The sequence below is a fragment of the Mixophyes fleayi genome, chromosome 2 (assembly GCF_038048845.1).
Source record: "Mixophyes fleayi isolate aMixFle1 chromosome 2, aMixFle1.hap1, whole genome shotgun sequence".
In the NCBI taxonomy this organism is placed as follows: Eukaryota; Metazoa; Chordata; class Amphibia; order Anura; family Limnodynastidae; genus Mixophyes; species Mixophyes fleayi.
This window is the reverse complement of record NC_134403.1, coordinates 335,050,954-335,074,888: the sequence shown is the minus strand read 5'-3', so window position 1 is coordinate 335,074,888 and position 23,935 is coordinate 335,050,954. Positions and strand designations below refer to the sequence as shown.

General features: G+C 40.6%; 1 protein-coding gene across 1 annotated transcript in view; it reads left to right on the top strand.

The window, feature by feature from the left end:
* The window catches only part of GRPR (gastrin releasing peptide receptor), a 106,447-nt gene that overhangs the window by 70,462 nt on the left and 12,050 nt on the right, over window positions 1–23,935 (top strand). The window contains exon 2 of the mRNA XM_075198202.1: window positions 5,389–5,740. Coding sequence (XP_075054303.1) covers window positions 5,389–5,740 — 352 coding nt within the window. The remainder of the gene's footprint in view (window positions 1–5,388; window positions 5,741–23,935) is intronic.

The following is a 23,935-nucleotide window of genomic DNA, read 5'->3' as shown; positions in this document are numbered from 1 at the left end:
ACATCCTGCACTTCTCTTTATATACCACTGAACTACTCTTTAATGAACATAATGTTGAAACTAGAGCAATCAATAGTTTTATTTTGTTATGCTCTAACACCCTTCTGGGCATTGAATGTAAAAGGCTGGGTGACTGTTTCTCACTTTTAAGTCTTGATAATGCCCCCACCTGAACCTGAATGATCCCCAATCACTTTCATCTATGTATGCCATGACACTCTTATTATGTTAAGAGCTTTATATAAACTATTAGGTATCACTCACTGAGTGACATATAACAAGTAAGAAAGGTGTAGATGACTATGCTGGATTGTGCCACTATAAATTAAATGTACAAATTAGCTTACTGTCCCTACTCCATCACACTACATATTCCTTAGTAAAGAACAAAAGTATTTATTTCTAACTTACTTGGAATTATTAAAAAAATATAAATTTCTAGGAACTATTAAATACATTAAAAACTAAGTACAATATTATAACATACTCATAAGTTATTAATAACACTGCATCACACACACTATAACTATGAAAAGTCCTCCTTTTTGCTAACATTAGCCCTATGTATACATGGCCAAGGACGTAGGCGCACATCGGAAGATAATGAATTATTTATAAAACACTATACACTGGTAGAAACCACTGGTCCTGAATGGGATGCAGTCGTAATAGTGACAGGGAAATATGACTGAGCTCTCAGTTGTCATATTTTCAGGCAAGTGATGACATTAATTGAAGACTGCTAGATTTACTTTGTAACTCAGTTCTTTCAATAATGAGGTACAATTGTGTGATTCTGAGTTTAGTATACTTTGATTTTTATATATACATGTTGTAGTGTTCAATTGAAGACTGGCAGCTTAACTGACTGTAAGTAGATACATTGCTCCTCATCTTCTTTATGTTCTTCATATCACTGAGATGTTAGCTCCTGGGTAAACTGACTTTATCACTGTCTTTTCTATACTTCTGTCAGTATAGTTATTTAGCACTGTTAACAACTATATTTATCCTTATACACATTACATCCTCACTGACACTGCTCAACTTCCATTCCCCTCACATCAACTGACAACAACTGAGCTCTGCGTACTCTATAGCTGTCCTGGCTCACACCATCTCCATTCTCCTCTTTTCCCCCCAAAGCATGCTGGGAGTTGTAGTTCTTCAGTGCCTGGCGGGACATGCGCAGGCACAGTGGTCCCACCGGGTTACAATACATTTGTTTTAAACTTACATACAGTATTATTTCAACAATGCGCCATCACGTGCAGTAATATTTGGAGAGATCATTCTGGATGGCATTTTGGGGCTGAATCTTTCTTCAGGAGTGTGCCTATATGAGACAGGATCTGCTTTATCTTGCTTGACATGCTGTATGCGACTGCTCAAACATCTGTAGAGTAGGATTGTCAATCAGCTGGTAATATGTGGACTCATTGCCAATCTCATTATATTAATAGGGTAGAAACATGGCTGGGATCACAGACAGTCCTCTGTTGTGTCTGGTCCCCTCCACACATCGACTGTTAAAGATGCAAATCACAAGAGCAGAAAGTTATTCACAGTGTTTTCAAACCCACTGGGATTAGGTAGATCACATGTTGTTAGAGTATTATTATTACCATTTATTCATATAGCGCCACTAATTCCGCAGCGCTGTACAGAGAACTCACTCACATCAGTCTCTGCCCAATTGGGGCTTACAATCTAAATTCCCTAACACACACACACACACGCATAGACACAATTTGGAAGCAGCCAATTAACCTACCAGTATGTTTTTGAAGTGTGGGAGGAAACCCACGCAAACACAGGGAGAACATACAAACTCCTCAGAGATAAGGCCATGGTCAGGAATTGAACTCATGACCCCAGTGCTGTAAGGCAGAAGTGCTAACCACTTAGTCACTGTGCTGCCCACAAAGACCATAGGCTGAGGATTGCATTAGATTGTCTCCCACAGAAGAGAATAAGTTGAATGCAGTTTGTATAGAGGGCTATTTGCACACGTTCAAAGGAAGGGGTGGATGCCAGGTCTTTGACTCTTTTGCTACTAATTGAATAACAATAAAAAAACTTATTTCCTGTGGAAACCACGCTGTGAGTTTGGACTTGAATAAATAAGACACGCGGACATTTGCGTTCCATCTCCTCTCTCTGCATACTGAAATATCCTCACCTTCCTGTGTTAGTTTACTGCAATTTGTGTTCATATGCGTTCTCTAACGTACACTATTATATTACATGTCTGTTTTAGTCTATTGCTTATATGTTAGGCAAATTTGTTCTTAAATATCACCAGGTGGAATAGTCACTCAAGGATAAGACAAAACACGAAGTCTGGGTTAAACAATGAGCGTAAACCAACTCTATATCATCCACTTTATCCTCTAGCCAACAAGGTCATTACATAATAGTACCCCTGGCCCAGACTTCAATGCACCCTCTCCAAGGGAACCAACGGTCCTCAGCCAGCAGGGAATGGACACTCTGGGAGTAGCCCTATTATCTTACCACCTATCACAAGCTAGTTACCACCCTAATACACCCCCTATTAGTTTCATCACCATGGGAATAATAAGGGTTATATAACCTGTGCCTTTGGGCTGTAAAGGGGATCTTGTTTTGTGGGGAATAGAAACTGCACCTATATAACATAAATACGCAGTTCTTGTGAGGAATTCTTCTGCCTTGTATCTATATATTGAGTCGCTTGTTCGGCCATCTGATGAATAAACTATGCTTTGGTTGCAACAAATTATCTAGTTGATTTTCAGAGAACCCACAAGAACGCCTGGTCCTTACATTCACCAAATGTAATCTAATCAATACTAATTAATCTGTCAGGGACCCCCACTCCCTCCCTCTTCACCGTACATGCCCCTGTCCCTCTTCACTGTACATGCACTCCCTCCCTCCTCCCATCTCACACGCGCACTCATCACAGTACATAACCACCTTTCTCAGTACAGCAATTGGCCTTTCCCTTCTTTCATCACTGTAAATCATGGCTTCAGTAAATCATGAGTGTGAGTAAATATTGTGGGCAGCACGGTGGTGTAGTGGTTAGCACTTCTGCCTTACAGCACTGGGGTCATGAGTTCAATTCCCACCCATCGCCTTATCTGTGAGTAGTTACAGTCACACCTGCCACCTGTAATACAACAATCTCAATGTCCATTGCCTTGTGTGCTAAAAAATAAAAGTAGGCAGTGTACCCCCTTCTAAATCCTCAATCAGTCACAAGGATAGACAGTCTAAGCTGGTTTCTCTTATATCATCAAGAACTGTAAGCTTACGGGTCATACCAAAACATATGAGGTGTTTTGTATAGTCCTAGGCATTTGCTGGCCATGATATCATATTGAAAATGAGCATTTCAAAACCTTCCATTACTTGATAATCTAGAATTGTCTTGCTCATTTATACTGAAAGTGCATGCAGTTTGAAACATTTGAATTTCTAGATACTTCTTGGTATGAATGCTGCATTTGTTCTGATACAGAGAGAAAAATTGTATTTCAGCTCTTATGGTTTTTACTTAATGAGATGAGACAAAAAGAAAAAAATGTAGGAAATAAAGCTTATGTGAAAGCCAAAATGTGTATACTAATAGCATCTTCTGTAACTATAATTTTAAATATGACTTGGTATTAGGTTCTTATTCCCTCCCTAATACAAATAAATCATAGCTCATAATATAATAAGCAGCAGGATAGCAAAAGGACGAGCCAGACCTAATGGATCAGTAGAATACATTTTAAAAGTTTCAATAAATCCATTTTAATATTAAGACAAATAAACTGATTATTTTTTGGATTGTGGTCTCGTAAAACAACAAACAAATTTAAGAATTTATCATGTAAAAGGAAATTGTACATGAATTAAAATTTGCTCCCAGCTATCGTGTTCCTTGTATTATTTCATGATGAAAACGTGTTTTGTATATTGTATTGCGAACAAGAGCGAGAGAGAGAGAGAGGGTCATTTACCACATTGCAAATATTGGCCATTGCAGTACATATGCCATTATGTGTTATCATGTGCCCATTTTAACAGGTAGTGTATGGATCTACATGTCAAGATAGTGATGTCTAAGGCAGTGATGGGCAAACTTTTTCAGGAGTGGGCCAAATAAAAAAGAAAAACTTTAGGTGGGCCAATATAATTTATTACTTAATGGGACGGGAGGGTGTTATATAGCAGTGTTACCTCTATAAGTGCAGCGATCATACAGACACAGCACTTATTTCAGCAGGTTGTGGCAGATCCGTCTTTCTGGGGAGCCACTAACTGACAACACAGCAGCCAATCAAAATCGGCCTTAGTATATGGCCCAGCCCATCTCTTCTCACATGACTTTCAGCCATTAGGGGGCGGGCAGGTGTTTGAGTGATTTGACATACGAAGTGTCCTTTTAGGAAGGAGGATGAAGTGTAATGGAGGAAATAGCTGGGAAGGCATAAAAATTAAGGTTTTGACACACAGGGTCGGCCCTAATAATTTTATGCATATTTTAATGACATTTTTTAAAATATTGGCGGGACGAATAGAACCTCTAAGTGGGCCGGATGTGGCCCGCGGGCCACATCCGGCCCACTTAGTTTGCCCATCACTGGTCTAAGGGGAAGGGACACATTTACAGGGGTATTCCCAGGTTAGAGGGTGATCTAGGAGCCTCTTTCCTCCTGCTAAAGGGCTGTTTTTTTAAAGACTCCTTGGGGGTTCTGGTTATCAGAAGTCATTCTATAGTTTCAATGGAGTGACTTGCTTACAATTCAGGTGCATTTCATGCAGGTAACATACAAAAGTGATTCATGTAATAAAGATTTCCCCAATGCCCCCTAATGATTAACTTGAAATTAAGGTTGGGATGAGACAAATTGTCAGATAAAGAAGTTTTTAGTTTAATGAAGGAAATGATCTTCAAGTTTAAATATAAAGTAATTGAAGTGATATTTTTTACTCTTTACACTTGTGCACTCCCAGCCAGACTCCCAAACCCCTAACAGTATGTGTAGGCATGTTTAGGATTTGTGCATAGGCAAAATATTTGTTGCGGAACGTGGAGACTCTGCAGCTATGCAGTGTGTGCCTGTGCATGGGTGGGGGACGTGGGCATTTGCACTGGAAATCTGGCCTAGGTAGGCAGACATTTGATATCTGTTCTTGGGGCAGACTCATTCTATGGGGCATACAGCAATGTATTTGTATTGTAAATAAACAGGCGTATTTTCACAAATAGAAATGTATTGGGGGAAACTTTTGTGAGCATTAACAACTTACCTTTACAGTCGGTAAAGCTAGCTGTGTACCCAGGTACAATATAAATAGTGTTGTGAATTTTGATGTAATATATTTTGACAGTTTTGTTTCTTATTCTAGGTATACCGCAATAGTAAAGCCCATGGATATTCAAGCCAACAATGCATTAACCAAGATCTGCATCAAAGCGGCACTCATTTGGATATTGTCCATGACCTTGGCAATTCCAGAAGCTGTTTTCTCAGACTTGCACCCATTTTATGACAAAGAAACCAACAAAACATTTGTCAGCTGCGCACCGTACCCACATTCCGATGGATTGCACCCAAGAATACATTCAATGACTTCCTTTTTAATATTCTATGTCATTCCCCTTTCAATTATTTCAGTATATTACTATTTTATTGCCAAAAATTTGATTCGGAGTGCATACAACATGCCGGTGGAAGGGAATGTACATGTTAGAAGACAGGTATTTCATTTTTCTTTTTACAAATATATGTTTAATACAGTATATTGAATAAAGGCAAAACAATATTTCTGCACTCACTATGGATTTACACAATACAAAAATGAAAAAAGTAAATACAAACTACAGAAACATAAAATTACTTAAAACCAATATGAGTTACAGTTATAATTTTAATTCATGATTTGGTGTGGAAATGTTGAATAAGAGTAACATGATAATAATTTATGAAGTTGGCGCAATTGCATCGTACTCTGAGCCTTTCAGCTCAGACCATTGCTTACTTCCTGTTTAACAACCTGATTGATCGCTTGCTTCTGTAACTCTTCTCTAACCAATCAATCAAAGGCTTGGTCAGCACATATAAACCCCTCAGATTTCCTCAGGTTTGCCTGAGGTGGTGATGCTGTGCAGTTGATTGATAAGTGTTTCTTGGCCTGGCTAATGACTGCCCCTGAACTCCAACTTGTTCTTGGTTGCCCATTTTCCTCTTCACATGGTATGAAGTTTGTGTCATCACCTTTCTGATGGGACTCCTTTGGGCACAGCAAACTATAATTTCCTGACAGTGCAATTCAAGCATCTTTTTAGGGTCCCGTCATAAAGACCAAAGAGTCATTAGACTCCCTGCCCTAAAAGGAGCCAGCTCTAATCATAACAGGCACAGAGAGTCAATATCTTAGCCTTGCCCTTACTGTAGCACAGGCCATGGACATTGCTGATGCCCCTCTGCTATCCAAAGAGCTGACTATGTGGATTGAGAAGTATGAAGGAAAGAAAGACCAGATACTTTAGTTCATGCAAAACATGGCTAGGATTATTACAGTTCAGACCTCCTTGCATGCTCAAGTTTCTTCATAGAGTTCAGTGTTTTATATAATTTCAGTTCAGTGAGAACATTTTTTATCTAACTGTGCAGAGGTTGGTTATTTCAATTTTTTTGTCTTTTTCTCTGTGCTTGGTAAGTTTTTTGATGAACCTGTGAGAGTTCTGTGTACTACATAGAGTGATGGGATGTTTGGTTAGTATGCCCTTCAGTTCCTTAGCTGTGCTTCAGAGATGTACACTGATACAATGATAATAATGAGACACTCGTAGAAACTTTTTGGCAAGGTCTGTGTGACCAATTCAAAGTCAAACTTACAGGGAGATATCTCCAAGCCATACTTGAAGAGCTGATTTTCATGTGTTGAGGTTAAAATACATTTCTTTGACTGTTAAATGGAGGAGTATTAAAGACCCCTCTCCTGGTTTCCAACTTTCAATATACTTTGTTTCCACTTTCTTTTGAAAAACTCATATAATTAGCTTTATTAAAGAGAAGGAACATAACTACAGTAAGTTGGAAGATTACATATCTGTTCAATTTATTGTAAGCTTATTAACCTATTAGTTATTTCCACACCCCATGAACCACTAATACTGATTTTACCCTGATTCCAGCCTGCGTCCAGTGTTAACTGAGGGGTGAAGAGACCTGGGGAGAACTCCAGATTCTGCCACAGTGGGGTAAGGCGGTAGATTGCAGTGGACAGTTTAAACAGAGATTTACATCAAGTTTGGGATCAGGTTAATTTTTGTGGCAATTATCCTCCCCAACCAAGAAATAACATATTTTCACCATGTAACCAAATATGATTTTATCGTGGCCATAAGTTGGGAGAATTTTTTCTAATAAAGGTGATATAGACACCTAAATATTTTATTTTAAGTCTTTGCCACTTAAGTTGATGTTGGCTTGGGTGTTTTCTTTAATATGCCACCATGGGGTATGCAATAACATGGCCTCTGATTTAGAAAAGTTAATTCTGTAACCAGAAAAATCTATCTATTAGGGCATATAGAGCAGGATTAGAAGTCTATGTAAGGATGTCATCCGCAAATAATGAGAAATTATATTGTTGGTTGACGACCTTCACTCTGCGGATGGATTTTGAACTTTTAATAAGCGGAGCAAGGTAATCTATTGTCAGCACAAAGACTAGTGGCAACAAGGGGCAGCCTTGCCTAGTCCCTATATATATTAGGATAATATCAGATGCGGAGCCATTGACCATTACACTACCTGTAGGAGGAGTATAAAGAGACAATTTAATACAAATGGTTTTAGTGTTTGAAACATAAATCTCCAAGATATTCTGTCAAAGGCTTTCTCCGTGCTTAGGAATATAATGACTGCTGGTGATTTCCTCTTGTTTATGATCTGTATTGGATCGATTGCTCTCAATGCCTCTGGCCTGACACACTGGAACAAAGGATTCTATTTAAATGCTAGATAGAATTTGACATTTGATATTGTTAAGTAATGATATAGGTTTTATATATCTTTTTGTAGAACCACAATTCAAGCTTGTAGCATGGAGTTAGGGAAGTGGGCTACAGCATTGAACACAGAGTGGAGATGGGGGACCAAAGCATCGGAAAACTTCTTCTTTGGGGACAAGCCATCCGGACTAGACTTTAATAAGCTGGAAAGACTCTTCTAGGAAGATTTCTTTAAGTTGCTGTGTGGTTGAGAGAGATTGAGGAGTCGTAATTTAAGAAGGAAGTTGATAATAATGTAATTTACAGCCTTGCGTTGTTTTGGGAGTTCCGAATTTGAAAGTTTTGTATAGCAAGTAAGGATGAGCGGGCTCGGATTCCGATAATCCGAGCCCACCCGAACATTGTGGATGCGACGGGATCTGAGCACTGTTCGGGAACTTCCGGGCGCCAAATGAAGCCAAACCGAGGCTATGACATCCAAGTCTCGCGTCGGATCTCGCGAGACTCGGATCTCATAAATGCCCCGCTTGCGACCGCCATCTTCATTCTCCCTGTGGTTAGTGAAGAGGGAGGTTGATGTGCTCTGTCCTGCTGATAACTTTACTAAAGTGGTGCTTTGTCCAGCTGAGTGCATTAGTACTTTGTCCAGTGCTCTGTCCTGCTGATTTATTTAGTCAAGTGGTGCTTTGTCCTGCTGAGTGCAGTAGTAGTTTTTCCAGTGCTCTGTCCTGCTGATTCCAGTGGTGCTTTGGCCAGTGTCTGTGCTGCTGAGTCCAGTGGTGCTTTTGTCCTGTATTTGTTTCTGATAAGTCCATAGCAATTTGTTAAGCAGCCAAAAATCTTTAAAAAAAAAAAAAAATCTCTAAAAAATATAAAAAAATAATTGAAAAAGTATAAAAAATATTATAGAGCAATATATTCTTGCAGTCCAAAAAAAAGAGGACCTGCCATTTCTATTACTATGTTAATTGTTTCTGTAGTTCCCAAAAAATAGGAACTGCCAGTTCTATTACTACGGTCATTGTTTGTGTAGTTCCAAAAAATAGGAACTGCCAGAAACGAGGCTATGACATCCAAGTCTCGCGAGACTCGGGTGTCATAAATTCTCACCTTGTGGCCGCCATCTTCATTTCGCCTGACAGGGAAGAGGGAGGGTGTGTAGGGTAGTGGTGCTCTGTCCTTGCTGAGTCCAGTGGTGCATCAGTCCAGTGCTCTGTCCTTGCTGAGTCCAGTGGTGCTTTATGCTTGTGTCCAGTGCTCTGTCCTTGCTGAGTACTGTGGTGCTTTTGTCCTGTGCTTTGTTCTGCTAAGTGCATAGTTATTTTAAAAGTATTAAAAAATCTTAAAAAAAAATTATACAAAAATAATTTTTAAATTATTTTTTTATAATTTTTTAAAGTATAAAAACAATTCTAGTGCTATATATTCTTGCAGTCCAGAAACATTAATACTGCAATCTATAAAAAATTGTTCACTGTTCCAGCAGTATTAAAAAAATAGTACTGTAATACAATGTGTGCTGCATATAATGGAGTACCAAAATTTGGAGGATAAAGTAGGGAAAGATCAAGACCCACTTCCTTCTAATGCTGAACCTGCTGCCACTAGTCATGACATAGACGATGAAATGCCATCAACGTCGTCTGCCAAGGCCGATGCTCAATCTCCTAGTAGAGGGCATGTAAAATCCAAAAACCCAAAGTTCACAAAAATTACCAAAAAAAGGAAAATAAAAACGAGGACAAACGAAAACTTGTCAATATGCCATTTATGACACGGAGTGGCAAGGAACGGTTTAGGCCCTGGCCCGTGTTCAGGACTAGTGGTTCAGCTTCACCCAAGGATCTAAGCCCTCCTCTCCCCCCCCCTTCAAAAAATTTAAGAGAGTTATGCTGTCGGCAACAACACAGCAAACAACTCTGCCTTCTAAAGAGATGACATCACAAATCCCCAAGGCGAGTCCAAGGGTGTTGGTGGTTGTGAAGCCTGACCTTTCCCTCACTGTACGGGAAGAGGTGGCTCCATCCACCATTTGCAGCACACCCTCTGCATATGCTGGAAGGATCACCCACAGTGTAGATCCAGATTTGGATAATCAAGGTGTCAATGTTGTACACCGGGAGGAGGATATTGATGTAGCTGGCGCTGAGGAGGAACTTGACGAGGAGGATGCTGATGTGGTTATCTTAAATGAGGCACCAGGGGGGGGGAATCAGTTGTTGTCCATGGGATGAAAAAGCCCATCGTCATGCCTGGACAGAAGACCAAGAAATGCACCTCTTCGGTCTGGAGTTATTTTTATCCCAATCCGGACAACAAATGTATGGCCATATGTAGCTTATGTAAAGCTCAAATAAGCAGGGGTAAGGATCTTGGCCACCTAGGGACATCCTCCCTTATACGTCACCTGAATAACCCTTATAGTTCAATGATTAGTTCAGGAACTGGGGCTAGGACCGTCACCAGTCCAGGGACACCTAAATCCCTTGGTCCTGTTGGATACACACCACCAACACCCTCCTCATTAACTTCCTCCACAATCTCAATCAGATTTAGTCCTGCAGGCCATGTCACCAGCCAGACTGAGTCCTCTTCAATCCGGGATTCATCCGAGGAATCCTGCAGCGGTACGCCTACTACTGCCACTGCTGCTGTTGCTGCTGGTAGTCGATCATCTTCGCAGAGGGGAAGTCGTAAGAACACTACGTTTTTCACCAAACAGTTGACCGTCCAACAGTCGTTTGCCATGAGCACGAAGTACGACAGTAGTCATCCTATGGCAAAGCGGATAACTGCGGCCTTAACAGCAATGTTGGTATTAGACATGCATCCGGTGTCCGCCATCTGTGCAGTGGAATTTAGACAGTTGAAAGAGGTATTGTGGCCCCGGTACCAAATTGGGTACCGGGACCACTCCACTACGCAGTCCAGAAATCTTAGTATCAGATATTAAACTACGTTCACTGTTCCTGCAGTGCAGAAATATAAGTATCAGATATTAAGTTATGTTCACTGTTCCTGCTACATCAAAAAAGCATGAACATGCCTTGCCATCAACAAAAACAAGAGGTAGTGACGCGCTTGAACTCCACCCTCTATATGCTGCAGAGGATGGAGGAGCAGAAAAAGGCCATCCAAGCCTACACAGCCACCTACGATGGGCCACGTGTTTGTGCCGCCCACTTGTGTCGCTTAGCTTAGACATCCAGCTACCTCGGTGCAACCTTTTGGCCTAAAACAATATTGTGAGGTGTGAGTTGTTTAGAATAGACTGGAAATTAGTGGAAATGATTGTTATTGAATGTTATTGAGGTTAATAATAGCGTAGGAGTGTAAAAAACCTAAAAAACTGGATTTTAGCACTTTTTATGCTTTTTTTAAAAATAAATCGGAACTCAAAACCCTAAATCAGAACCAAAACCTTTCATCGGGTGTTTTGGCAAAACAAATCAGAACCCAAAGCTAATCAGAACCCAAAACACAAAACACAAAACACTAAAAGTGGCCGGTGCACACCCCTAATAGCAAGTAAGGAATTCCTGTCTAATTGTTCTAGGACCATACAAGAGGTGTCACGATCTGCCTCCGGCTGCACAGCAGCATCTTCCATTGAGATGCTGCTTGCCTCCTGCAGCTCCTGTCTTCTATGTACTATGTTTGAACTTTGTCTTTGTGTGTATCTGTCCTGCAGTACCTCTCTACCACCAGAGGTGCTGCTGTTTCACCATAGCACACACTACCTCACTAGCAGGAGTAAACTCATTCCCCAATCAGCACCCACACCTGCTCTGTGTCTTTTTTAAGTCTGCCTCTCCCAGTAATCTGTGGCAGAACAATATTGTTTTGCCAGTTGTTGCTGACACTTCTGAGTATCCTGTATCTGACTTCCTGGTATTGATCCCAGGTTGTTCCTCGGTTTCACTTCTTATCTCCAAACCCAGACCCTGACTCCGTTCTTGACTAAGCTCCAGTTAATTCCCTGGTACTTTCACGGCTCTCATGGCTTTGACCCCTTGGTTTGTTTGACCATCCTCTATTCTGTCACCCACTGATCGATCCAATGCCACGTACCTGGCAAGACCTTGAGCTGTGCTTATTGTGATTTATCCAGTACTTGTGCCTCCCGCCTCCTGGCAAGACCTCGAAACCTGCTTATTGTGGGTTATCCTGTACCTTGTGCCTCATGCCTCTTGACTATGCCAGGCTTCTTTGGTTCACCAGCCTCTCAGTTAGGTCTGCTATCTAGCTTATCTGTACTGCCTGTACAAGCCGTGTTCCCATTTGTGACACTCTGAGTTATTCAGCCATATTACCAGTATGTCCTGCTCTGCTATCCTAGTGGTTTCCTGTTTGCAGTACATTGCACCTTCTGATCCAGTCTCCTGCTACACCTACCTGGACTCTGCTGTATACTCTGCGCCTGATCAACCACTAGGCTGATCAGGCTGAAGCCTGGGGCGCTGAATCCTGGGAGGCGCAGCACGGCACACTAACAAGCTGTTTTTGTTTTTTTCTTCTAATACCGGTGATCGGCTTCTTTCTCCTCTATTGGGGCTGCCCCTGGCCTCAAGGGGGCGGTCCCGCATGTTCCTGTACCCAATCACGCAGCTAACAGCATCCGACGCTGTTAGCTACCCTGTCAGTGTGCCTGCAGTGTATTGCTTAGTGTGGTCACGTGAGATCTCACATCTCACGTGACCACAGAGCGCGCCCGCAGTGACAGTGCAGCTAACAGCGTCGGATGCTGATAGCTGCATGTGAAGATGACAGAAGCGCCAGCGTCTGGAGAGAGGAGGAACAGAAGACAGCAAGGTGAGATGCAGCTTGTTAAATATTGGGGGGGGGGTGACACATCGCATGTGGCGGGTGGTGACACATCGCATGTGGAGGGGGAGAGATGACTGGGGGGATTAATGAACTGACTAATGGTGGGGAGCTTATAAATTGGATATGGGGGGGATTAATGAACTGGCTAGTATGGATTGGATAGGAGGGGTTAATGAAATATCTAGGGGGGGGATTAATGAAGTGAAAATGGGGAGGTAATGAACTGGCTACGGGGGGGTTAAAGAATTGGATGGGGGGGTCATAAACTGTCTGGTGCAGGTTGATAATAATGACAGGGGGGATGAATTGGCTGGTGGGGGAGGTGATGCAATAGCTTGTAGGGGGCAGGATCTCTGTATTGTGTGGTGGTGGTGATGTGGATGCTGACTGTGGTTTCAGCGGTCACTAGAATACTAAATACTAGATAGACAGGACTGGTAGATGTTACTATAGGAGTGTAAATAATTTTCATATATTTTATTGTCTGTCTGTACAAGGGGGTTGTTTTGTATCATTCAGGGCTTGTTAAAATGTTACACTATAATGCATTTTGCACATTTTAAATACAGGACTCCCAAGTTTCCAGAAGCCGGACAACGGTCCAAGAACAAGCAAAAGAGAACACCAGGTAGTCTACGCTGCAAGATCAGGTGTAAATATATATGTATATTTACACACACATTGGTGGGGGTGAGAGGGGGCGGCAACCAGTGTAGTAGCCTAGGGTGGCTGTAACCCTTAATCAGGCCCTGTGTATACTTGCTGCAGATTATCTACCCGGCTGATCCAGTCTCCTGCTTGCTGCTACCTGGACCTCCATGTACACCTCCCACAGATTTTCCTTTCTGCACTCTTCACTGGGCCTCGCTGAGTACCTACCTGGAGGGCCTGTGACCTGCGGGGCAGAAGCTGCTAATGGGTGAGCTCTAGCCTTTATGACACAATTCTCTGTGAATCTTGTCACCGTGGCTGTGTGCCCTGATGTTGCTGTGCAGAAAATTGCAGCATAACGCAGTGTGTGTGTGGGGAGGGGGGGGGGGGGGGGGTATAATGATACGAGTCATGCTAGGCTCCCTCCCAAACTTGCCACTTGTACCTTTCCCTGGGAAATCCTGGAAGGCAAAAAAGTTTGCAAGTATGTTATAAAAAAAGATGCTCATTTTTAAAGTCTGGAATGGCCAGTCCCTAAATCCTTCTTTTACAGTGATGCGCCTTAAATAAATGCATTTTATATAACATTGCATTGACAGATGTGTATAAAATCTATGTGGCAATTTTTACTTGTTATAACATATTAAAAGTTATGGCATTGTACACTCTTCCTAATATAGCAACTATAAGGACATAACTGCTGGGGTACCAGGGGTAATGACTGTGACATTGGCCAACAGCTGCCAGGCCCCATTCAGCAACCACCCATGCTACTCCTGGTCTTGCTCCCTATGTGGTGTCCATGGTCAACTGGGAGCTTAATTACCTGTTGCGGTACCGCTAGTGATTAATTACCACAAGTGATTAATTCAGGAAGTTAAGTGCAGAATGGGCAGCAGAGGAAAAAGTAGCTAGTGATGGGAGGGAAGTGGCCCTAGAACCATTTTACTTTGGGGTCCCCAAAGTTCTAGTTACACCCCTCAGTAGATACTTACTGTAATCTTACAGTTAATGTAAATGAAAAACAACTTTAAAGGAATTTGAGCCTGCTTAAATTAACCTGTCATCTTTTGTAAAATCTAGTTTTTATATAGAGCATTCTTCTCCAAGCATGTTAGGGGGAAAAAAATAGCATCTTTTGCTGGCAGAAAGTAAAACGTGTCCAGCCAATTACATATGAAGAAAGCTAATTTCTGCTGAGTAGTCCGAATTGCCCTGATTTTGCAGTCATGTATGTTGGCAAGCATACACCTACTGGACCTCTTTTAGAGCTAGACAAATCCAGCTAAAGGGAACAGATTTGCACCAAGACTAACAATGTTGCAGTTCAAGGACTGTGAATGCAATTTATTTTATACAGGAAACATACTGCCTGCTTTTGCACGTAGTAGGCATATACCAGGAAACATTATCTTAACACAGCTATTTAGAGTTTAACTACAATATGCCTCACCCAACCTTAAATCTATCCACACTTTGTATTTGCACCCTTTGCAAAGCAGCAAGTTTGTTTCTAGACTAATTTATTCTCAACTCTAAATGAGGCCTGCTGTGTTATGCTTTTCCCAAAGTATCTTTATTCTTATGTCATTGCCCTCCTGTCCCTTTGTCACTATTTGCACTGGGGAGAATGGACGTTTAGCTGCTGTAGTTGACGCTACTGAGCAAATAGGTGTACAGACTTACACACCATCTATGTTCACCAGGGACCCCCACAAATGTGTTTGGTCTTGGTTGCATGGGACGTGCAGGTTTTGGCCCTCAGAGCCAGTCACTAGCAAGTTAGCTGAAATCACAGACTAAGGGGCATATTCAATTGTCTAGAATCCCCGCAGCGTTAAAACTATTACCGGTATTACGGTAAAAGTAAGCTGGATTTCAGCTTGTGGCTCAGGGAGCTGCGAGCTGAAATCCAGAGAGAAAAGTACCGTAATACCGGTATTTACGCGCACTATTACCGTATTGATGGTAATATTGTGTGCGTGCCGCAAGATTTTTGGCTAGAACGCCAACAATTGAATATGCCCCTGAGAGTAGTGCACAAGAACCAGGAGATCCAAAGAAAGCCAATGCGTGAAGCAAAAGAATAGTCAGGGTAGCTGAAGTCAAACCAGACGGTCCAACCGGAACCAGAATGTGAAACAGAAGAATAGTCAGGGTAGCCGAGGTCAAACCAGGAGATCCTAACGGAAGCAGAACGTGAAGCAAAGGATTTGTCAGGAAAAAGTAAAGTCAGTAACAGGAAGTCCAATATAGAAGGGAACCAGAGGTGTTGAAATGAACAGGAACCTAGAACAGACCTCTGATACAATCCAATACTTATATAGGCTGCCAAGAGGTAAATCCCAGGGTCAGTAATGTCACACTGACCGCTGATATGGCTCTAAAAGCTTGTGTCCTGTTGCCTAGCAATGGGAGACTCAGCTCTATCTGGCTGACTGAAAACTCGTAAGATGCGTCACGTTCCTAGGCAATGGGGGCATACCGCTTAGAGCCGAGGGCATTCATCCCTGCAGCAAAGGCAGAGAGCAAGGACAGTGTCTGACACTCACCAGCGGAGGGAACTGTGTAAAGGAAGGCGTCCAAGAGTAGCATAACACAGTGTGTGGCCCAACATGGATTACCTTTTTTTTAACATATAGTAATACACAAGGCACTATGTAAATAGATGACTTTACAAAATATGCTCTCTTTTAAAATAGGAATTCCCTCGCTGTGTAGAAATTGTGTGACTTCCATTGCTTTAGGACCATGTCTCTTACTTTACAATTACAAATCAAAGCAAGAATCGTGTCATTTTCCAAGCCCTGGCAAAGGTAAAACATTTACCAATGCAGAGTGAACGCTAAAATTGATATTTGACGGCTGTGGCTCTTGTCCAATCACGTGCTGTGTTCAGTGCACAACCCCCATTGACTATTTGAATCTTACATGACGGCTCCACTCCTCCAGCACATGTTGGTCTCATACAATGGATGCTTCTACTTTTGTTGAAATAGCAGTTATAAGATAAACACAGGGAGGGTCCACTGCTGGACTTTGAGGGGGGAATTTGTAATGGGGGAAACTTTGTTTTAACTGAAAGTCTTTTTTTTTTTTTTGTAAGTAAATAATAAGTCCATTGTGAACGATGGAAGGAGGAGGAATAATGCAGCATTTGCAGATGTTTTGGGTTACCATCTCAATTCACACATGTTTACATGAGAGCATGAAGAATGCATCATGACCACACAGGGGCTATCACTACTAACAGAGTTCTAGAAAAAAACAGTACAGAAAAGAGATATAAAGATTTTTTTGTGCCATAGGAGAGAGAGAACCAAACACCCAATGTGCCTGTGTAGCATAGAGGGGTCAAAGCAGGACCCCCCAGTGTGGGTTCTACCAATGCTACTACTATGGTTGCTATGCCACTGCTAACATGATCAACATACTGATTTGCAAATGGCATCTTCCATCCTGTTCAATTGTGGACTAACAAAGATTTCTGTCTGCATTTAGCTGAAGTAGGTCAAGGTCCAGATCTGTATTACTGCTATTTATGTGTAAACTGGCATTGTGAATTTTGTTATAATGGGGGGCACAAGTGCAGAAACGTAGTTGGAATGTAATTACACTGAATTGTCTATTGGTCTTAACTTATAATTTTGTTCATATATACTGTTTTACGGTACTTTAGATTAAGTTAATGTACTATGAGTCATTACATAGAGAATGCATCAACACGGATAAAGGAGAGATAAGTGTTTTAGTTATAACCCTAATACATTCATATGTGCATCTCATTATTGTGCTAGTTCCAAACTGGATGCCCAGTTGTTCGACGTACAAACAATTATGGCATTATTAGCCTTATTAGCCTTGTTCCTCATCCTGCATAGCAGAGTTCAGACAAAACCAGTCACTTAAATCTGAATGGTGGGAATACAAACAGAAAATATTTAATACACAAGGAGTTAGTATTAGATTTTTTTTAGATATATTTCAATATTGCTATGAACATTTTAGAGCAAATTCAAACATTCCAATGGGAACGAATACTTAAAAAATACAACCAGATCTAAATGGACAGCATAACATGTTTAGCACATACTGTGGGAATTAATATTAATCAGTCTTTGCAGAAATTCAATCACCAGAATACCCAATTACTTGAGTTTATCTTGTCTAAAAAAATAGTTTTCTTTTTTTTTAACCAGAGAGAAAAAAAATTCAAAACTGTTTTGCAAAATATTTTTGTTCATATTTGGATGTGAAATTTTTCACCATTGGCCTTAGATGTTCCCAGGCCTACTCCAACCACACTATACAGCAGAATACATTAACTGTTGTCTTCCCACCTCTATTCACAATAAACTAAGAGAAATGGAAATTTACCATTACAGTGCACAATGGCATAATATAAATAGTGAAGCAAAGACGTAACTCAAACATGTATCACTGGAACTTTGTGCATCACAGTGGAACAAGCCATTTTGCACAATTTGCGCAAAATTTTGCCACAACTTCACTCGTTTTTATTTTCAACCATTTGGGAGTTGCAGATGCTGATTTTATCAAATGGTTCAACATCTTTTTCTACCCAAAGTTAGAATCAAGGGCACTCCTTTCCCCTTCCGAGGCAGCATTTGCAGTTCCACATCCTGCCCCAGGAATCCCACTGCCAGCGTACCCATCGATCACCACACTGGCAACATTGATTCAGGAGGGAGTACACTGTGACACCTGTGCTTCCTTCTGCAGACAGGTGACTGGATGCACAGGCAGGCATATGTGGAGGGAGAGGAAATATATTTCCCTCTTATGCATCCTCTACATGAGCTGCCAGACACAGTGCTACTAACGAAATGACTGCAGGAGGAAGTGCATGTGATTGGTGTCCCCCTGTGCTTTCTCCTGCAGTCCATGTTGCAAGAGTGGTAATAGACATAGGAGAGGAAGGAGAAACAGAAAGAAGTTAGGTGTCGAAGGTGAGGTGTGAACCTTTTTTCTGTCGCACCTAAAATGATGTTGCCTCACCCTGCTTTATGGTAAAAAAAAAAGCCCTACTTAGAAAGAGATCTTTAAACCTTCTTGGGGCCCTATGATCTAGATTTGATGGACTATATGCGCTATAAATACTATGGAGATCATTGAAGGAGGACAAAAACAGATTTGAATGCACTATGCAGCACGATATGCGCAAATGTGCCTAGATTTCTGCTAGGGCGCATAGTTTTGCAGAGCAAAATAACCATATTTGTAGAGGAGAGAAGATGAGCAGAGTTGTGCAGAGTGAAGGCGTTCCCACTCAAACAAGATTCTGTTTTGATTAGTGAGATTATTCTAATGAGGTAAGTGGGTGGGTGACATTTTCAGTTGTGTTCTTTGCAAAGGATGGTCATTTATAGCACGCAAAAGGACTCAAATTTTGCACCAGCTTAGAGCGGGCATAGATCATGTTTTGTCCACCAAGTCTTCAGCCAGTCCCAGAGCTAGACAGATGGGGAAGGTTCCACTATAAGAGGGGGTCCACCAGTGTGAATTCCCCCTGCTATAGTAATAAACAACCACAGGCTGGTCATCACAGGGTAGATGTCCAATTGATTGTGGTCCACAAAACCAGTGTGTCTCATGCTGATGAGTGATCAGACACTTCCCAACCCTACGGGAGCAGGGGTCTTAAAGACTGTCCTTGTCCCAACAGAGTGAAATACACATACCTTAAATAATTCTTTATTAAATATAAAATACAATCTTATTTTTTTTCTTTATCTGTTGAAGTCCAAATGGGACGTATATTAGTTAAATAATTTATCTATGTCTCTAATGTGTTCTGAAATCTTTGGAATTTAACACATAAATAAAGAATATGACAGAAATCTATTGTATAAATTCCACATTTCTCACATCAGTTGTCTATGTCCAGTTTATATTTTGCCATGGACTTAATCAATTTGTAATATTTTTCTCAGATCTGTAGCTCAGTAAGGCTAATAGGTGTTTCAGAACTACTGAAGAGACTATAGCCTTGTCTAGAAATACAATTTAACAGTACTCTATATGTAATCGAGTGCTACCATCTAACACCTACTGGGAATGAATTTATTTCTTTGATTGTTCAAAGTTAAAAGGACCTCTTGGCACTGCTTAGAAAAGACATAAGACATAAATAAGGAAATCAATCAAGCCAGAAACCTTGTTAACACTGTTTTGTAACACATAGAGAAAACAATGTATGTCAAACCTCTTTCAAATGGGTTGCCTATAAAGTGTTGTTTCGCAATACTGCCTGATATTGGTAAGAACAAGCTCTGACAACGGCTGACTTTTTGCTTTGTATTCATACAGTGCATTTATATTGCCATACAGCTGGTGTATAATATGTGATTAACTGAGAGCAGGTTTATTTCTACTCTGTTTTTGTTTCTAAAAAAGTCAGAAACATTGAATAATGAAGGTAGTCATGTGACAATGTAAATTGTACATTGCTGGATACTTGCACAGCAACATTTGCCATCTGCACAGGATGTCATCACTTTAACAAGCATTATGGGTGATTACTTTATGTACAGTATATCATGACAACCCTTAAATAAAGGTTTAGTTCAACGTTTAGAGGGCAACATGTGAACTCTGCCAGGGCTTCTTTATGTAAAAATGTCCCAATGAACAGGGATTTTACTCAATAGTGTTTATACCCTTATAAGGCACTAACATGGATATTCAATTAGGTTTCCAGTCCGCGGCAATGAGCCGGAACGGGCCACAAAGGCAATCCACGTTACCGCAGTAATGTTGATTTTATGCTCACCCCATAGGGTTGAGAAGGAAAATCTGCATTATTGCGGTACTGTATCACCGTCAGTACTGCTCACTTTTCACAGTAATGCACCTTACCGCGAACAGGAAAGCTAATTGAATATGCGCCTAGGGATGTATAAACTCCTCTAGATATTATGTGTATACCAGTAAATCCTGAAAAATGTAATGGCAGACAGAATTGTGATGGAGAACAGATTTAAATGTACAGTAATTCAGGGGTAATGTAGAGCAAGGGAAAGAAATGTCAGAGACACAGAATAGACAGCAGGATTCTGTAAGAGACAGGTAAAAGAGAGACTGCCAGACGAGTGTAAAGGGACGGATTTGAGGGTGTAATCACTTCAGAATATAACTGTATGATAGAGAGGTGAGCTCAGTCAGGGGGAAATATACTGAATTACCTCAGAATATAACTGTATGATAGAGAGGTGAGCTCAGTCAAGGGGAAATATACTGAATTACCTCAGAATATAACTGCATGATAGAGAGGTGACCTCAGTCAGTGGGAAAGAGATTGGGAGAAGTAAGGAACAGTTAGAGACTGAAGTATGGTAATAAGAGAGATAAAGCAAATAAGTGATTTATATATTTCTGAGGATGAAGATTCCCCCAAACTGACTCTCAGATGGAAGGAGAAAAGCCCTGAATGTAGCATCATGGAGTCACTAGAACCTGTGGGGGGGGAGGAGTTCCCAGTAAAGTAACCCAGGGGAAGAGCCCCAATCCAAGCAGCCCTTATAAAAGAGAGATGGGGACCCTATGGAGAAGGGTGTGCTCTTGGAAGCAGAGAGGCAGCCTTGTGTATATTTACTGGGCTAAGAGCTACACAGGAGTTTCATAGCCCAAGTAAATGAAGAAGTCACCCCCACAGAGCAGTGGTGAGTTGCAGATGAGAATGCGCCTGGCACATGGCCAGAGCTAAGTGAGGAAAAAGACAAGTTAGACCTTAAGGCTAAAGAGCAGAGAGATAAAATAATCAGTAAAATAATATATTAAAGCAGAGTGTGCAACCTGTGTGCTGAGACCTTAAGTGTGTTCCCAGAATCTGTTTTTGGAGTCCCCTAATTGTCAGATATGCAGTACATTCTGTTGGGAACAACCAATCTTGGCGTCCCAGTGCAATGCCACACTGACATTTGGGGTTCAAGCTAAAATACAGGTTGCACACCACTGGTTAAGAGACTGTTATCCAGAATTACTAGTCAGCGGCTGCCTTCTTGCTATTTAAAGTTTTCCCCTGACAAGTATACATGGGGCACCACTGGAAATGGTCTGATCTGAAGAGAAAAGAAAAGCACTATAAAAGTCGATATTTTTAAATGAACACTTAATAAAAGTGTGTTTTTACAAATATTTTGTGATAGAATATGGTTTAAATCAGCCTCCATTAAAATTAATTTTTAAGAACATTTTTAGATTCCTCAACATTTGTAAAACACGCCCTATGGGAGTCATTGACTAAGGGCAGCACTTGTATCGTGCAACTGCATGTGAAAATATCGCTCTGCATGCCGCATTTGCCCATTTGGCCTGTCCTCTCTGTATTATAAACTATTACACTTATACTCCCAATATACAGATTATGCAACATTTAATGAGACTAATATCAAGATAGAGTGTCTTCATTTCTCCATTCTGAATGGACCTTTGGCTTTGCCACACTACATAGTAATACTGTTTTGGTGAGTGCAGCATGACTCGACATGTCCTGGAGCTGGATCATTCCATTAATCTCATTAAATGTTGCTCATTTAACTTAATGTTTTTCACATTCATCTTTCACAGACTTGTGAACATAAGAGGATTTCAAAGAGGCTTTTATTTAAAATGAAACGTATGTTAAACTAGTTGGGTATTATTTGTGCAGCTAGAGGCAGCAAAGGACTTAGTTGGAATAATGGGAAAATTATTGATTTCCACCAGGTCTGTTTGCTGGCTAAAATGTCCTGCCCTCTATAATAAAGTCAGCAACAGATTTAAGCGCACACATTTTCCACGCCTTCCTGATTAAAAGTGCTCAAACCAAGTGCATATCGATTCTTGAACCATATCGACAAACTGGTTCTACAATTCAAAAGTTTGCTGGAATTCCGTGAATTTTAAGATTGATTAAAAATATTAAGCTGAATTTGCGAATGTCAAACAGGTTGAACCACATGTTCGAGCTAAATTTTATATATTTTAGGGGTTTTTTTAATAGCAAGATGCAAATCTTGAACATGACCTGTGAACCTCAAACGTGGTCTCTCAAACACAGTAGTGTTGGAGGTTTAACTTTAAAAAATGGTTAAATAATTTTTTTAAAATGAGAAATATCATCAGCTATTTATGTAACGCCACTAATTCCACAGCACTGTACAAAGAACTCACTAACATCAGTCCCTGTCCCATTGGAGTTTACAGTCTAAAATCCCTAACATACATACACACTGAGAGAGACTAAGGTCAATTTTAATAGCAGCCAATGAACCTAATAGTATGTTTTTGGAGTGTGGGATGAAACCGGAGCACCCGGAGGAAACCCACTCATCCACTGGGAGAACATAAAAACTCCACGCAGCTAAGTCCATGGTCGGGAATCGAACTAAAGTCACTGTGCTGCTCCTACTTAAATACTTAAATAATATTAAAAAAAAATTAAAATACTGTTTTTAAACCAAACAGAATTTGCAAACACGAACAGGTTATAGGACTTTCATTGCTGATACATAGAGCACATTTCTTCCCTCTGGATACCTTTGTATTTAATATGTATCCATGGCACATGAAAATAGCCACAAAGAAAAAGTAATATAGAAGGGAATGTGCCCGCCAACAACTTAATAATTTGAAGCTGAAAAACCTCTTTTAGTTTATTTTTTGGTACCTGATGACCCTTTATAAAGCATTTGAGTTAATGAACCTTAACTGCATTAGTATAGCGCATGAAAGAATGAAGAGTATTTAGTCGTCTACTGAATAGTCTTTATATGATTGAACTTGTAAGTATCACAAACGTTACAGAGTAAAGACTTCATTCCATTCAAATTACACAGTCTTTATACATACAGCAAAAATATCACATTATTTGCCTGTTTCAAGGTGATTCATTCTCACGTCTGTTCCTATGCAGGTGGATACACCTTTGATTCTTTTGGGAATGGTTTTGTTTTTGATAACTATTGTACTGTTGTTAAGGTGCATTTTAAGGTTGGAACACTTTTTTTTAATTTAGTTTTCATCTTCTACACTTATGAATGTCTCCAGGTTTGAAGAGGGTGTGATAGAAAAACCTGTAGCCAATCAGATCACCAGATTGCTCACAGCAGCATAGAATATTTCAGGAGATGAATGGAGGCAGTGTCCACTTGTGTGTTAGTGAGGATAGGGCTACGTGGTAGGGGTAGTATCATGATGTTAAGTGTGGAATGGAGGCAACTGGGAAGCCACAGATTGAAAGTAATTGATAAAAGTGGGTCATCCATTAGCACAAAGTAGTTATGAGAGATTCCTAACAAAGTGATGTGGGAAGATTGTGTTGTCAGACGTCTCTACATGACACAAAGTTTTGTAAGCCAATATATTTTTAAAAATAATTTTATTATATTTTTAAGTTATAAAAATGACACCTTATAGCACACTGAACTGTTTCTCCTATCACCTGTTGCCTTA